Raw genomic sequence first — 14,854 nt, forward strand, 5'->3', positions numbered from 1 at the left:
TGTGTCTTAAAATGGAAAAACTCTTCAGTTTAGCCCCCAGCTCAAACTTCATTGGACAAAGTTTAAAGGTCAAATTAAAATGCTCACATTTTGTTTGACTTCTCCAAAAGGAGGAGGTTACTGTTCGGCCGCAAGAGGGATGCTCATCGCCGTGTCCGTGTCTTGGTGGATCGGGTGTTGACCTGAGGAGGGGCTGCATTTGAGAAAGACTCCTCTCTCGTGGGTGAAGACCTTCTGAAACTCCTGCGAAGGGAGAAATGCTCATCACAGAATCTATTTTGGTACAGATGACGGTGGTGCTGCGCGTGTTTTAATAACCGCTAGAGATGGGTAAGACAGCTTGGTAAAACAGCACGGCTTCACTACTAAGCCGCACTCTCAGTTCTGCACGGGCTTACCTCTTTGAAGGCGTCTCCGTACATTTTATTGATGTATCTCAGGTAAGCCGTGGTCCACTGCAGGGTGGTGACTTTGTCTGTATCGGAGTCACAGAATGGGACCATGGTGTTCAACTCGTCACAGCACAAGCGGATCCTCTTCCTGTGTCACACACACATGCAGAAGACATGTTCTCACATGTTGCTTATTTAGAAGCTTACGCGTCAGGTCCAAGAACTCGTGAAAGAAATAAGTGCATCTATGTTTTCACTGAAATGTGTCAGGTATTTCTTTTTTGTTTTCTTGGGAAAGGGCATGCTGTTGTCAGAATGTTCCCGGACAGTTAACAAGACATATGTTGAGCTGTGCATTAGGGCGGCAAGTGCAGATTTTCAGCTGGCAGTTTCCTACCGTTACTAAACCCACACAAAAGAGCACCTAACGAGCTGACGGTGCAGGATTAGTTATGCCGTTTAAAAAAATCCCCACCTTAAAACAACCCTGTTTACATGAAATAGCACCACAGCGAGGCCGGGTCTTTCAGAACCGATGACGTGACAATCTATGAGAAAATGGGAAGCTTCTCTGGGGAACGAACAAGGTCAAAAAACAACTGTTCAATTTCTGTGGACGTTTGTGGGGATCACTGCATGGGCTGAGGAAACCGCCATTTCCAGAAGAAGAAGAACGCTTTCCCGTTTCCGGTCACTGCCACCACAAATGCAAGTTCAAACATCACCACGCAAAGACAAACACTGCCACCTCATTTAGGACGGACCGAGGCAAACGGGAAACTTTCCATAGTTTCAGATGCCACTCCTTGTTTTGCCTTCCATGTTTTTTACGAAGGACGCACCGCTAATGCTCGGTTTTTCTGGCAAATTGCTCTATACAGGAATCACCTCGTTGGCGGATAAAACACTATTTTCATCTATTTGATTGTCTGTCAAATTGCGTCACTGTTTTAATACATACATCAAAAGAAATGGAAACAAATAGGCTGCGAGCAACAAAGCGCTGAAAGATGCTACATAAAACTGCGTCTCAGTTATCTGTTCTGTGTTCAACCAACACTGGTTCATTCTTTGACATCTTATCTTATGCTTGAATTATCCACAGGCTGACGTTAAGTGGCTTGTTTCAAAGTCGAGTTGATCTTTTTTTTTTTTTTTCTTCCCTCATTTCTCATCTGATGCAAAGGCACCCCACAATGAATTCTGTTAACTTGACATAACACACACTATAGAGACAACCACTCTAACGGTTAGAAATGGCTCACCTGCGTTCCCTCTCCTTGGTGTTGTGTCTCTCCCTGCGCTGGCTGAGTGACAGACAAGATCGAGCTTTTTTCCAGCCGCCGCTCTGGGACTCGCCGGCCGAGTCGGGGGCAGCTTCAGCAGCCTTTCTGGGTTGAGGGTAGAGGCTGCCGTGATGATTCCTGTAGACAGCAGGCGTCGCTGCATCCTCTATGGAAAAACACCAGGATGACACTTTGACGCAAAACCCCTATATACTGACAATAAGGTAGAGCAAAGAGCAACAAAACAACTGCAGTTTATGAGGTAAGCATAGAGCCACAGGAGGGACAATCACTTTCGAATTTCACCAGCTGCTGCTCCTCTCTCGAGTTGCTGCTGTTGGTGTAGATGGTTTGCGCAAGAAGGCTCTCTGGGTGAAAATTGAAGGCAAAACTCTTGGGAATGATTAAACTCGGAGGTTTGTTTGGTTCGACCATGTGAGCGATGACCTGTAATCACAGCAGAGGTTAAAAAAAAAAAAAACAAGGATTAAACTGTGAATTCGGCCTCTGACTGAAGCTATTAAAGTGCACGTTAGTATCTTTTTCACCATACCTGACCACAAAGGTTGGTTACTGGGTCAAAAGCACCCCCGCGGTATGAGCCAGGAACCTCAAAAGGATTCGCTCTGTCAGCTTTCATCCACTTCTGCATTTGAGGAGGTATGACTGCATCTTGAGCCTCTGCCGACTGTTGAAGTACCGTCAGAAGACTGCACCACAACAGCGGAGATTTTTTGCCACATTGAAGAAAAAAAAAAAAAGTACATCAGCTTTGTGTCGACACAAACAGAGCAATACTTTAAGACTGAAACTTACTTGCTGAGAACAGCAGAGTGAATATCTTGCGGCCTTGTGGTGTCAGCACACAAGCTGTCGAATCTTTTCTCCAGGCAGACTCTGGCGGCTGATCTGGACTGCTTCTGCGAGGATGTGCGGATCTTGGCGGCTGGTTCAGTCGAGCTCTCTTCATCTCTGATTCTGGCAAGCACAAAGCCCGGAACGTCCCCATAAGCCACTGGTGTTTTTTCCCCTGACACCACCAGACAGTAATCGTCACCGGAAGTGGACAGGTCGATGGCTTGAGTCGACGTGAGGCCAGTGATGTCTTTAACCGTGACTGCAGGGGGGTGAGGTCTGGCATCTGGCCCATCTGGAGGCCCAGACTGCACCTCCATATGTGCTTGGATAAGGTGCTGGAGGTGTGAACATTCAACATCAGTCATCTCCATCAGACCAAGCTCAGAGCACAACATCTGTCCCTGATCCTGCCCGACCGAGTCAGAGCTGTGCCCATTGGATGAAGATGATCCATAGATGGTTTTGTAAGCTGAAGAGAGGGATGACATCTTTCACGCTAGGGGAGGTGGGAGCAAGATTGGGGGAAATATTATTTGTCTCAAGGCCCAGAAAGTCCCACTACCTCAGCTAGCAGTGAGATGTTAACATAAAATAGTAATACTGAAGTCGCGGTTAGCTTTAATTTAAATTCTATTTATATACAGTGCATGAGTAAGTATGCTTGGTTACTGACAAATGTTTCATTAAGCCTGAACAAGTGGACAGATTACCTTTTTAAGAGTTTAACACAAGTTATAATAAGTACTTAGTTCCCAGCTGGTGAAGGTACTTTAGCGGACATTAGCTAAGCTAGCGTAAGTTAAATAGGCTAACGTTCGATTCGAAATAAAACATCGCCATCTTGAAACAGGCAACACTATTACAAAGGCCCAACATGTGAAATAATCTATTACCAAATTAGCAGTTTAATTTCAAACTTGTTAGCAAAGAATGAGTATTATTACTGAGCCTTCTACGGGTGCCTTTCCGTCGGCTTTTCAACTTACATTGATGGAAACTCCTTGCTCGAAGGTGGAGAGAGTTCGACTCTGAGTTCTTCTCTGTCGTTCTGTCACAGCTGAGGCCGAAGTGTGGTTCAATGTTCGAAAAGTTTTCAAGCATTTTTAAAAACCGTGATTAAACTAAATATATGTACTCAACTAAGTGTCAGGAATATTTTAATCTCCAACATTTTTTTTTAAATGCCTCGTTGACTTCAGATACCGTCATTCAATATTTCAATTCAATTCAATTCAGTTTTATTTATATAGCGCCAAATTACAACAATTGTCATCTCAATGAAAACATACCATTTACATGTTAAAATTGTTAGCAGCTTCCCTGTGAATTTAATGTCCGTTTTTTTTCATAATCTGAAGAATGAATTAATATTGATTTTAATCATCAATAAATGACAATTGTTCTGCTCTAATACCTGCGCTAATAAATTAGGAGCACTTAATTGTTCTAATGCCAATGTGTTGATTAGTCAGCACACCAAAACGACCGATATATATATATATATATATATGTATATATATATATATATATATATTATAGGATGTTGACAGATGGGTCCTGTCAATTGAGTCTGTGTGAGTAGCTAAGTTAAGAAGAACAAATAATATCTATAAAACAAATAAAAGTGAACCCAGAAAACATGAGTAAATTTGACAGTTACATCTTTCCACACCCTATTCATCCTTATGTAGCTGGTACAAGTTGAACTGGATACTTCAGGGACACTTCAGTAACGTAGCGTTTTTTAGCGTTTTTTGTGCATGTAACTAATCATAAGAACAGTTACAGTATGTTGCTGTCTGTTGGGCAATACAATATCTAAACTCTGCATTTCGAAAAAGGTCTTTTACATTTTTACACTTGTAAAGTCCTAAATAGGAGCATGGTGACAAATAGAATGGTGTTTTAGATCAATATAGCTTGCATCTTATCACATTACACTGCAGTTTAAAATCTTATAACCGTTTCCGCACTTTTAACGTCCGAAAACACACTGAAATAGTTCAAACAAATTCTGGAAAATTATTATATATACGCCAATTAATTTTTTAACAAACTAAAGAAACTATAAGAGTGTCCACAAATCCATTAAACTGCAGTGCTTGATTTTTAAAAAATAGATTTTAGTCCTCAGGAAATTACAAACACTGAATGCAAACTTTGTAATAACCATACCAGTGACATCAAAGAGCTACAAACACAAACTTCTGTCACCACCTAGTGGCAATACACTTTTTCAGCAAAAAGTTAGGGAGGAAGGGAGGATCATGGACACCCTCTGGGTGTGAAAACATCTCTCTCGTCCTACTCTTCTCACCCGATTTTGATTTCTTCCAGCTTCTCACAGTTAAATCACTCACAGAAAGCAGGTCAAAATTTTCTGAGGTACTTATTATTATTGTATTTGGGAAATATTTTTTATTCTAAAATTAAAAAAAATCAATCAAATCAAGCTTTTATGTCGTTGTAAGATAGAAAAGAAGTTCTGACACTGTCTTAATTAAGAGCTTAAAGTAAGATATGGGTACCACATATGCAGTAAAAAATCCACCCTTATGTCAATGATAAAACTCACTCAAGACAAGTTTAAAAATGAATGCCACTTTATTGATTTCTTCCATTCTAAAACAACACTGAAACACATCATGGTTTAATTAGCAGAATATCCAAGCCTGATGAAGGCTACTGTAGTGACACTGGGGCTACATAAAAAAAAAAAAAAAAAAAAAAAAACTGTACATATTTTGTACAAAGGTGTTTGCAACTTTTTCCTATTAGAAACGTGCATTGAGTCTTATTTACAACAGATCAGTTACATTTAAGAGGCATTAGCCATCATCATAAACATCTTATTTTGAATACAGAAAAACAAACTAGAACATAATCAACTCGGATACCCTTAAATTTGAGCTCCAAAGTCAGATTTTTTTCATCTGTGGTGAAATTTCAGGACAACAAAAAAATTATAATAATACATTCAATGGGCCTTATATTTAACTGTCTCTATACAGTGTGATTAAGCTAAATTTTATCATGTGCCCAAGTGGTAGCCTTTGTGTCCTGAAGAGTATGACCATTTTTTTTCTGCATCTAACTTGCCTGGTAACACTTTTTATTTTAATGGCTCTGCATACAGATTGGTTTTAATTTCTACAGACACACCATTACAGCCCACGTTTGTCATTTTTCTTGCCCCTATCCTTTCAGTCTTCATCCCCCACAGTGCTTATATTACCAGTAGGACTTCCTCGTCCTCGCCCTCTTGAGCGCCCCCTATATCGACTATGCCCTTCTCTGCCTCTACTTGGCTCCCAGTTTTTTGGGTGACCCATTTGTTTTTCCTCCATGCTAAAGACTTCAGAATTTTTGCTCATATGATTGGGGTGAGTTAAGAGACCTTCTGTTGGAGTGGGAAGTAAGCCACCTCTGTGTCTTGGGGGTTGGACAACTTTCTGATTTTGTGGGCCGTCAAAAGCAGGGAATGATTTTCCTCCTCTGCTTGAACCTGAACCAACAGGTCTATTGAATGGCATTGAATGTGGTTCACAAGAGTTTTGGAATCTAGCAGCCTGATGAGGACCTCTTCTACCACCACTGTTTGTTTGACCCATCTTCCCTTGTTCCCCTTCCCTCATGCCGAAACCTCCTCTATTAGACTCAGGGAACTCTGTATTTGTATCCCACATACCAGGTCCATGACCAAAATCTGAATTCTGAGGTGATGTCGTCCTCATATCAACATTACTAGGCCCTTGCCGTCTCATTTTTGAACCTCTACTTTTTCTTCTAAAGTCCTGCTCAAATCCTTGTCTTTGTAATCCAGGGTCCTCCATATCTACACCATGCCATTCAGATTCTTGCTCTCCATAATCTGAAACTCTCTCATAAGACTCAGGACCTTCAGTGTTTGAATTTATGTAACCTCTCCCTGCGTGCCTTAAATCTGGGTCATCTGGGCCTCTTCTATCAAGGCTTTCCATCTCAAATTCTCTCTTGTCTGACGATAAATTAATCAAATCTGGACCTTTCCTAAAAGCCCCAGATCCATCCATGTTTCGGCTTCTCATATTCCCTCTGAAGTCTTGGTGCCACCCTCGTCCTCTACCACGACCTCTATCATAGCCACGTCCTCTATTGTCTGGATTCCTTTCTGCTCTGAAAAATGGTCCAGCACTTCCTCTATCAGGCTCTCTCCATTCATTCCCTTGTGTTCCCCAACTGGGACCTGTACAAATCACTTCTGATTTCTCCTGACCAGGCTCTGAACCCCGACAACCATGGCTATCCTCGTCATCTCTAGGACCCCTTTGAGGGCCTGGAAATGGCATTTTTTGTCTGTTCTTTGTGAGCCCCGGGCCACTACTTCCAGAGTTTCTCCATTCACTACGAGGACCTTGCCTACTATGGTCTTGGTTGTATTCATCGAGATCATTTTGGATTGGCCCTGAACTCCAATTGCTATGTCTGTCCCAATTATCGCCTTCATTTCCTAGAGCCTCGATATTACCTCTTCTATCCAACCATTGCTCTTCAGATTCTGTGCCACTCCCACTAGGTGCAGAGTCCCAGACAATTGGTCTTGGTCCTCGGTTTTTTCTCATAGGCCCCAGAGCCCTAAAGTTTCTACTTGTTCTATCAGATCCTAGAGCCTCTAGATCTAGACTTTCTTGAATAGATGCTGATTTCCCCCAGTCATTTTTTCTTTCATGCCTTAGATCCTCTACATTTGTCCCTTTCTGCCTTATGCCTGGACCTCTACAGTCTGGACCACCTGATTCTTCACCCCAGTCCGGCCCTGGGCTTTCCATATCTGGACAATGCCTTTCAGGCCCAGGTTCTCTGAAGCTTGAGCGTCCTGGTCTTTGTCTGTGAAAAGATGGGCCCTCAACGTCTGGACCTCTACTTTCGTTATCTGGTCTTCTAAAACCTCCAGGTCCTTTCCTAACCATGATTCTTCTGTCAGGCCCCACTCCTTTAAAGTTTGACCCTCTCATATCAGACTGCGGGCCCTCCGTATCTCGAGATGCTCCTTCTGACTCATGACCCCTAAACACTGGGCCTCTTGGATAACTCCAGCTATGTTCTGTTCCCTCCATATTTGGAGTAATAATTTTTGGCCCTGATTCCCTGATATTAGGACCTTCTGGACCTCTTCTGTCGGACCCTGGGCTCTCTATGTTTGGACATACATGCTGAGACCATGGTCTTCCCATTCTTGGACCCCCTCGTCCTCTTCTATTGAGTACTGGACCTGGAATATCAGAACCAGGTCCACCAAAGTCTGGCCCTTTCCTGTTATGCCCTCTGTTGTATACCATATTTGGACGTCCACCCTCCATTTCATCATTCCCAGAATGTGGCCCTCCCTTTCTATTATGAGGCCCTGGACCTTCTGTACCTGGGCCAGTTCTTTCTGGCTCCTGTCCTATGAAGTTACACCCAGCAATCCCCACATATGGTTCTTCCCTGTCAGGACCGTGTCCACCAGTGTTTGGAGCTCTTGGTCCTCTCCTTTCAGATCCTGGTCCCCAGAAATCTGGCCGTCTTGATCTTCTCCTCTCAGGATCCTGGCTTTCTAAAGCCAGTCCTGTCATTTCATGTACTGGCCTATCAAAATCTGAATTTCCCAATAATTCCCTTTCAATCTTTGGACCACCTATAAAGGGACCTCTTCTATCGGGCCCTGGCTCACAGAAATCTGTTCCCCTGGGTCCTATATTCTCTGTCCCAGACCTCTTCATAGATAAGGATCTGATTTCAGGCCTTGGTTCTCTAGAAATTGGACCTCCAAGTCCTCTGCTTTGAGGACCAGGGTCTTGCATAGATAGACTTTCCCTTTCATACTCTGGTCTTCTAAATTCAAGGTCTCCAGGTACTCTCCTGTCAGGTCCAGGACCCTCCATGTTGGGACCTCTCTTTTCAGGGCAGGGCCCCCTGAAATCTGGGCTTGTTAACCGTATCATATCTGATCTATGACTTTCCATTGATGGACTTTTTCTCTCAGGTCCTGGTCCTCTGGAAAGTGGACCTAAACATTTTCTTCTGTCATGCCCAAAACCCTCTATGGTTATACCTCTTCCATCAAATCCCGATCCCATAGAGTCTGGACCACCTTGTATTCTCAAGCTACATCCCTCGTTCTCCGTAGATGGACCTCTTCTTTCAGATCTTTGTCCCATGAAAGCCGGACCCCCTGATCCTCTCCTTTCATGTATGGGGACTTGAGTTTCAGGACCTCTCCTTTCATGCCCATGTCTCTTTAAATCTGATTTTCTTCTGTCATGTACTGGGATCTCCCTCTCAGGAACCTGCCTTTCAGGTCCTTGTCCTGTGAAATCTAGTCCTCTCATGTCATTCCTTGAGAGCTGCATCTCAGGACCTCTTCTTTCTGGTCCTGTTACACAAAAATCTAGACGCCCTGGTTCTCTACTATCATGCCTAAAATCTTGTGTGTTTGGAATTATTTCACTCTCTGCCTGTCTATATTCTAAGTTTCCAGGCACCTGTCTCTCCATGTTTGGCCCTCTTCCATGAGACTGATGGCTGCTCCAATCATCTTTCATAAATGGCCCTCCTCTAAGTGGATCTGTTCCACTTATGTCTTTCCAATCATTTCCGATGTCTGAACTTTGGATATTCCAGTTTGGATCTCTCACACTTGGACAGAGGTCTGTATTTGGATTACTCTGGAGAGTTCCTGGACCTTTCCAATCAGGATTTGCAAAGTTTGGCATGTTATCAATTCTTTGACCACAACCCATCATGCTCAAGTCTGCATCCTCTCCATGTGACCAAAAACCTCCTTTTGCAAGGCCCCTCTCTTGAAAATAACTGCCATCATGCCTTGATTGTAGCTGATCTCCTCTCAAGCCTACAGAAGATTGACTTGAATCTGTTTCACCTTCACCTCTAATATTAGATCTCAAACCTTCAATATGAGGTACCCTTACTTCTAACTTTGGATCGCCAAATGATATCCCTTTTTTCATCACATCTGACTTGCCATCAGAGCTCTCTACCTGTGGACAACTACCACTCTGGCCTCTCTCATCACCATGCCCCCTTGTACTAGTATTTATTTTATACATAGATAAATGATCCCTTAGTCCTGAGATCCTATTATCTGGCATAGGTGTGTGTGACAGTGGGCTTTTCATGAATAGGTTTCCTCCCTCATTTTGTATACTTGATTCTAACATTGGTGAACTTGAGACATCTGATATAAGCTTTTGTCTCATATCAGGGTATAGACCTTCTACTTTTTGGTTCACACCCTCCAAAGAACTTTGTGTATCTTGCATTGGACTCATTTCTGTACCTCTGACAGGCCACAAATTGTTTCTGTTAGATTCCTGGTGCTGAATACCTGGTTCTATTATATCTAATACTGAATCCTGCATACATGTTCCTGGTCCCATTACATGTTTTCCTTGACCCTTGATAATGTCATCTTTAATGCCTGGTCCAGAGCCCCAAATATTTGGCATTATGCCTTGCATGCATAGACCCTTTGCTTCAGGCCCTGGAAATCTAAATCCTGATTCTTTTAGATTTACCAGTCTTTCTCTATGTCCAGACTCTGTCATATCTGGTCTTAGATCCTTAATATCTTGGTAACTCACATCAGGATCTAAATGCAGGCCAATAGGTTGATTTGAATGTCTTCCCCCTGAAATCATAATTTCTTGGTTCTTTAAGACAGTATGTTCAGCCTCTGTTTTTATCAAACCATGACCTTTGACACAGGGGATTTGTAGATCTACACCTGTAAAGGCCATTGCTGATTGACCACCAATTGGCACACAAGTATTTTCAGCTTCAACTAATGCCACTGGGACACCGGTATGCTCCTCTGGATTTCTGCTTTCCTCTGTCTTGGCACAGTCATTCTTTTCCAAGCTGGAAGGTTTCATAAACTGTGGCTCTGGATCAGGGCTCTCAGGAGAATCTCGAATGGGTGGATCAATTTCCCTAAGAGGAATTGTATTCTCACATTTGTCTTGAAAGAATCTCTCCTGCACTGAGGGTTTATTTTCCTGTGTAACGCAATCGCTACCTGAGTTATGATGATCACCGACTGTTATTTTTTCAAGTTTTGTTGGATCTGAAATTTCAGTCTTAACATTATTCAGTGCGTGTGAGTGTTTATTAGAGTTCTCGTTAAAATTACACTCTAACTTAGGTCCATCTGGATCATTTTTTATAGTTACTGGGGAAGGCAATGTCTTACACCCAACAAATTTTCCCACAACAGAGTCAGGAACACTGCATGGAATATTTTCTGGTTCTCTTTTCTGACTGATTTCTGGGAATGGGCCTCTGCAGCGTTTTGGTGAAAGGGATGCAGAATGTTTTTTTCTAGGGGATAAAGGGGATCTTCTACGCCCCCGAGAATGGTGGTGTGTAGTATGGCCTTTGCGATGGTGTCCCTGCCGTTCAGATGGATCCCTAGTTCCGTGCTTTGACCTGTCCCTTTCACTTCTTCTGTGTCTATCCCTGTCTCTACGTTTCCTAGAATGTGAACGAGAACGCTGCTGTGACCTTCCTGACGGACTTCTATGGTGGTCCCTATCACGCCGACTCCGCCTTTTCGGCGATGACCTTCGCTTTCTGCTTTGATATAAAGTTGGAGACACGCTTTTATGAGAGGCATTATGTCCTGTTCTAGATGATGCTTCACTAGACTTTGTACTTCCTCCTTTGAATACATCCTCTTGGATTTCATCAAACAGTGATTCATCCTCAGGATCATAAGCTACATCAGAATCCTCAATCTCTCCAGCAGATGAATATTTGTCATGTTCCTCAAGATTTTCCTCTATTTTATTTTGCTCTGCAGGAGTATTTATATCGTCTTTTAAATTTAGGTCAGTAGTTGTACCTTCTAGCTTTTTTGCAACAGTTTTTGAATCCACATTTAATTCACCCTTAGTCTCTGTAAAGTTGCTGGCCTCATCTCTTTTATCTGAAGGCTTTGATTCTGTTTGCATTATACCACTCTGCGTAGATGACAGTTGGCTTAGTGGTGATGCTTTTGTTGGGGGAGACATTAGGGAATCTGAAACAGAAAAGTGAGCCATGAACATACCGACAGCCTCCCTCTGCTGTCGTAGTGCCTCTTCCTGCTCTTTCAACTGACGTTTTTGCTCTTCAATTTGCTTGTTGAGTTCCTCAAGCATCCGCTGCTGTTCACTTAATGTTGCAGCAGAGACAACCACAGTACCTGTAGGAAGGTTCGGTATAGACGCAGCTGGGGTAGAGCTTTGAGCTGAAGATGGGGTTGAAACTGGTGTTTGGCAAGATGGACCATCTAACATTTGAGTTGAAACAGGGAGTTTTGTTTCAGCAACACCGCTTTGAATAACGTCAAAGATGGTCTCATCTTCTGGATCATAGGCAACATCATCGTCCACAAAGCCTGGTAATGTTGAGTCATTTGTTTTCCTTTTCTCTGTGGTTTGTGGAGTAACTGTTTTATATCTTATTGCAGGATCATATTCCTCTTCTGGGTCATATGGTCTGTCAAAATCATTCTCCTCTTCTTCTATCTCTTTGACTTTGGATTTCTGTCCATACTGTTGGACAATTGGATCCACCATTGATCTAGATGCTTGAGAAAACATTGGGATTTTCTTAAGATTTACTGCTGTTTTTGTAGAACTTCCATCAGAGGATGCTATGGTATCAGACTGCTTAGTACCAAACAAAGTCTTCAAAATAGTATTTAATGGTGTCTTTTTACTTGATGCTGATGTGGGGTTCTTGGCAGAGTTGCTATTAGATGTGGACTCTGTGGCAGCAACAGATGAAGCACAAGAAGTTACTCTAATAGAAGACAAAAGAGATGGTACAGTAACAGAGCCAGAAGAGGAAGACTCTGATGGTGATCCAGGGCAAGACGACGAACCAGGGGGGGAGGTACTAGCAGGAGTCTCTGGATCATATGGTTGAAATATCTCCAATTTGTCAGAACCATAGAGGACTGGTGGTTTTGGGATCCACATGGGGTCTTTGGACATGTTAACCTTGGGTCTCTTCTCTTCAGTTTCCTGAGGTAAGCTTCCTGGACGTTTTGTCCTCTGGACGATTGCTAGACCCAGAAGAAGATTGGGTCGTTTTTTTTCAAAACCTGAGAAAAATTCAGGAAAATAAATATGATTATTACAATTATTATTATTAGAAAAATATTAGAGCGAGACTACCAATTTCCCAATGAGATTACCTGTATACATAGAGATGCATGTCCGACAATACTTTGGTCAAGGACTACATTACAACTAGGAAAAGTACTTGATTAAGCTTAAGACTTAAAACTGAAATAGTGTCCATTAAAACAGAGCCCGTAAAAAGAATAAATGCTTATCAATTTGTAACCTCAGTTGATTTTTCACTTTGAAGGGCAGTTATAAACAGGAGATTCATCTGGCTGCCAGGCTTCATGCAACAGCGCAACAACAACTGAAGCTTAAAACTGGTCATAGCCAAAGTTACAAAATGAAATGGTTTAGGTAAACATCATTGAAACCTTGTGTTAGCATTCTTTGCCAAAGTAAAGTGGGACAGCTGTGCTTTATTGGGCCTCTGTTATTTTGCATTTATTGTGAAAGATACAGAAAATGAATTTGGGGTTTTTGGGGGGGCTTTGCTTTGGTAGGACAGAACGCAAGTAGACGTAAAGTTCAACCAATTTCTGATCTTTGACAGCTTAAAGGTTTTCAAGAATTTCTCTGAGCAGCTGTGCCTCTTTAACTGACTGATTCAAACCTTTTGGTCATGCTCATACCAAACACGTACTAGTCGTGACATAACTAATAGCACATTATCTTTCTATTTCCTCTACAAGTAGGGAGAGGAAACAGTTTTGAAATACTAGTGTTTTGTTGCGTGACAAAACTCAGACCTATAAAACTCATTTCTGGAGGTGCTCATCCAGGGCAAAAGCAAACATTTCAGATTTAGTAGTCAGAGCAATCACACCTGGTCCTTCAAGGGGTTGCAGTATGGGTGGGACTGATTCCTTTGCACTGAGTGGGACGAGGTACACATCCTTAATGGACCGGTTGATGTTGGCAACCACACCAAAACGCCTTCTGCTGCTAAAGTAGGAAAACAGGGAGACATAGGCCACTTCTTCCTCCTCTGTTGCAGGTTGAAACCGGATCACGCATAACTCCTAAAAAAGCAGAAAGAGAAGAAAAGAACATGTATGTTACTGATACATCCTCTGTCACCTTGCACGATGAAGTAATAACACCCGTATCCAACTTGCTTTAGTAAGAGAAGTCTTCAGCTTTTCAACATAGTCCCACACGGTTTCAGGCAAGATTCGCCCTCCGATTTGTATTGTATCAGGTAGATCCTACACAACGTACAAAAAAATTACAGTTATTCATATCTTTGCTCTTTCTGTGACGCAGCTCAGTGAAGTGAAGTCAGAATTGTGTATTACTGTACCGCTTTCAGATTTTCAGCAGATCCTGACACCAGATATCCCTTTGTGACAAACTTAGCAACAGTAAGCATGTTTAGAAAGCCTTTCCATAATATGTCTTGCTTAGCCAGGAAGTGTGCAGTATCACCATCAACTGGGGATTGAGGGGCCATAGTTCTGTAACACAAACAGTAGATGAAAATGACTTTAGTCAAATATGAACAACCCAAAACAAACATTCAGAAGCTTATCTTCAAAGCTTTGAAGTACCTTGAGGATGCACCATAAAGCCGGGGATCGGCAGTGGAAGATGGTTTCATTAAGATGGATTTGGGTAATGTTTTTGGTGGTGCAAGAGAGGAGGGTGGTGCTGATTGGGAGTTGGCGGGCTCTTTAACAGGGGCGTAAGGGGCTGCTTGGTTGTGGTTTATGTGACTGGGACCAGAGGTTCTACCAGATGAAGCAGTAAACCTGCTCGGTGCAGTGCGGGGATCACGTCTTGTGATGGTAACTGTGGAGACAGCTGGAATCACAACTGGTGTATAGGTCCTCTTTGGTGGAGCGGCTGCAGGGGTGTCTGATGTAGGGGACGCAGGGGACTCCATGATAGGGGACGCAGGGGACTCTAAGGTAGGGGAGGCTGGAGAATCTGTTGGGGAAGCAGGCGATTCTACAATGGTCAATTTCGGAGAGTCATTATTAAGGCTGGATGAAGGCTCCATTTGCAAAGATGGTGGAGAATCCGTTTCCGGTGAGCCAGCCGGTGCCCGCAGAGGGGAGTCATCTCCTGCAGACTTCTTTCGAGCTGGTTCTTGCTTATCTCTTGATACAGTTACCTTGAGTTTCTTCTTAACTGGTCCTTCCTCTTCCGCAGCTACTATCCGGCC

The 14,854-nt window shown here is 42.8% G+C and overlaps 2 protein-coding genes across 2 annotated transcripts in view; both read right to left on the reverse strand.

Annotated features, from left to right (window-relative positions):
* Nucleotides 1–59: 59 nt before the first annotated feature.
* On the reverse strand, nt 60–3,024 carry LOC140272497 (uncharacterized). The gene is made up of 6 exons (XM_072367983.1): nt 2,495–3,024; nt 2,232–2,388; nt 1,972–2,125; nt 1,658–1,844; nt 399–540; nt 60–243 (listed from the first exon to the last, which is right to left on the reverse strand). Exons 1-6 carry the CDS (start codon nt 3,022–3,024, stop codon nt 118–120), a joined length of 1,296 nt encoding a protein of 431 aa, XP_072224084.1. The 3' UTR covers nt 60–117.
* A 2,097-nt stretch (nt 3,025–5,121) lies between these two features.
* Nucleotides 5,122–14,854, reverse strand: part of LOC140271899 (uncharacterized) — a 30,514-nt gene continuing 20,781 nt past the window's right edge. The window contains exons 12-16 of the mRNA XM_072367205.1: nt 14,238–14,853; nt 13,991–14,144; nt 13,791–13,895; nt 13,514–13,709; nt 5,122–12,665 (exon numbers count right to left, since the gene is read on the reverse strand). Coding sequence (XP_072223306.1) covers nt 5,740–12,665; nt 13,514–13,709; nt 13,791–13,895; nt 13,991–14,144; nt 14,238–14,853 — 7,997 coding nt within the window. The 3' untranslated portion in view covers nt 5,122–5,739. The remainder of the gene's footprint in view (nt 12,666–13,513; nt 13,710–13,790; nt 13,896–13,990; nt 14,145–14,237; nt 14,854) is intronic.

The sequence above is a fragment of the Leuresthes tenuis genome, unplaced genomic scaffold (genome assembly GCF_036924035.1).
Source record: "Leuresthes tenuis unplaced genomic scaffold, fLeuTen1.0.hap1 SCAF_16, whole genome shotgun sequence".
In the NCBI taxonomy this organism is placed as follows: Eukaryota; Metazoa; Chordata; class Actinopteri; order Atheriniformes; family Atherinopsidae; genus Leuresthes; species Leuresthes tenuis.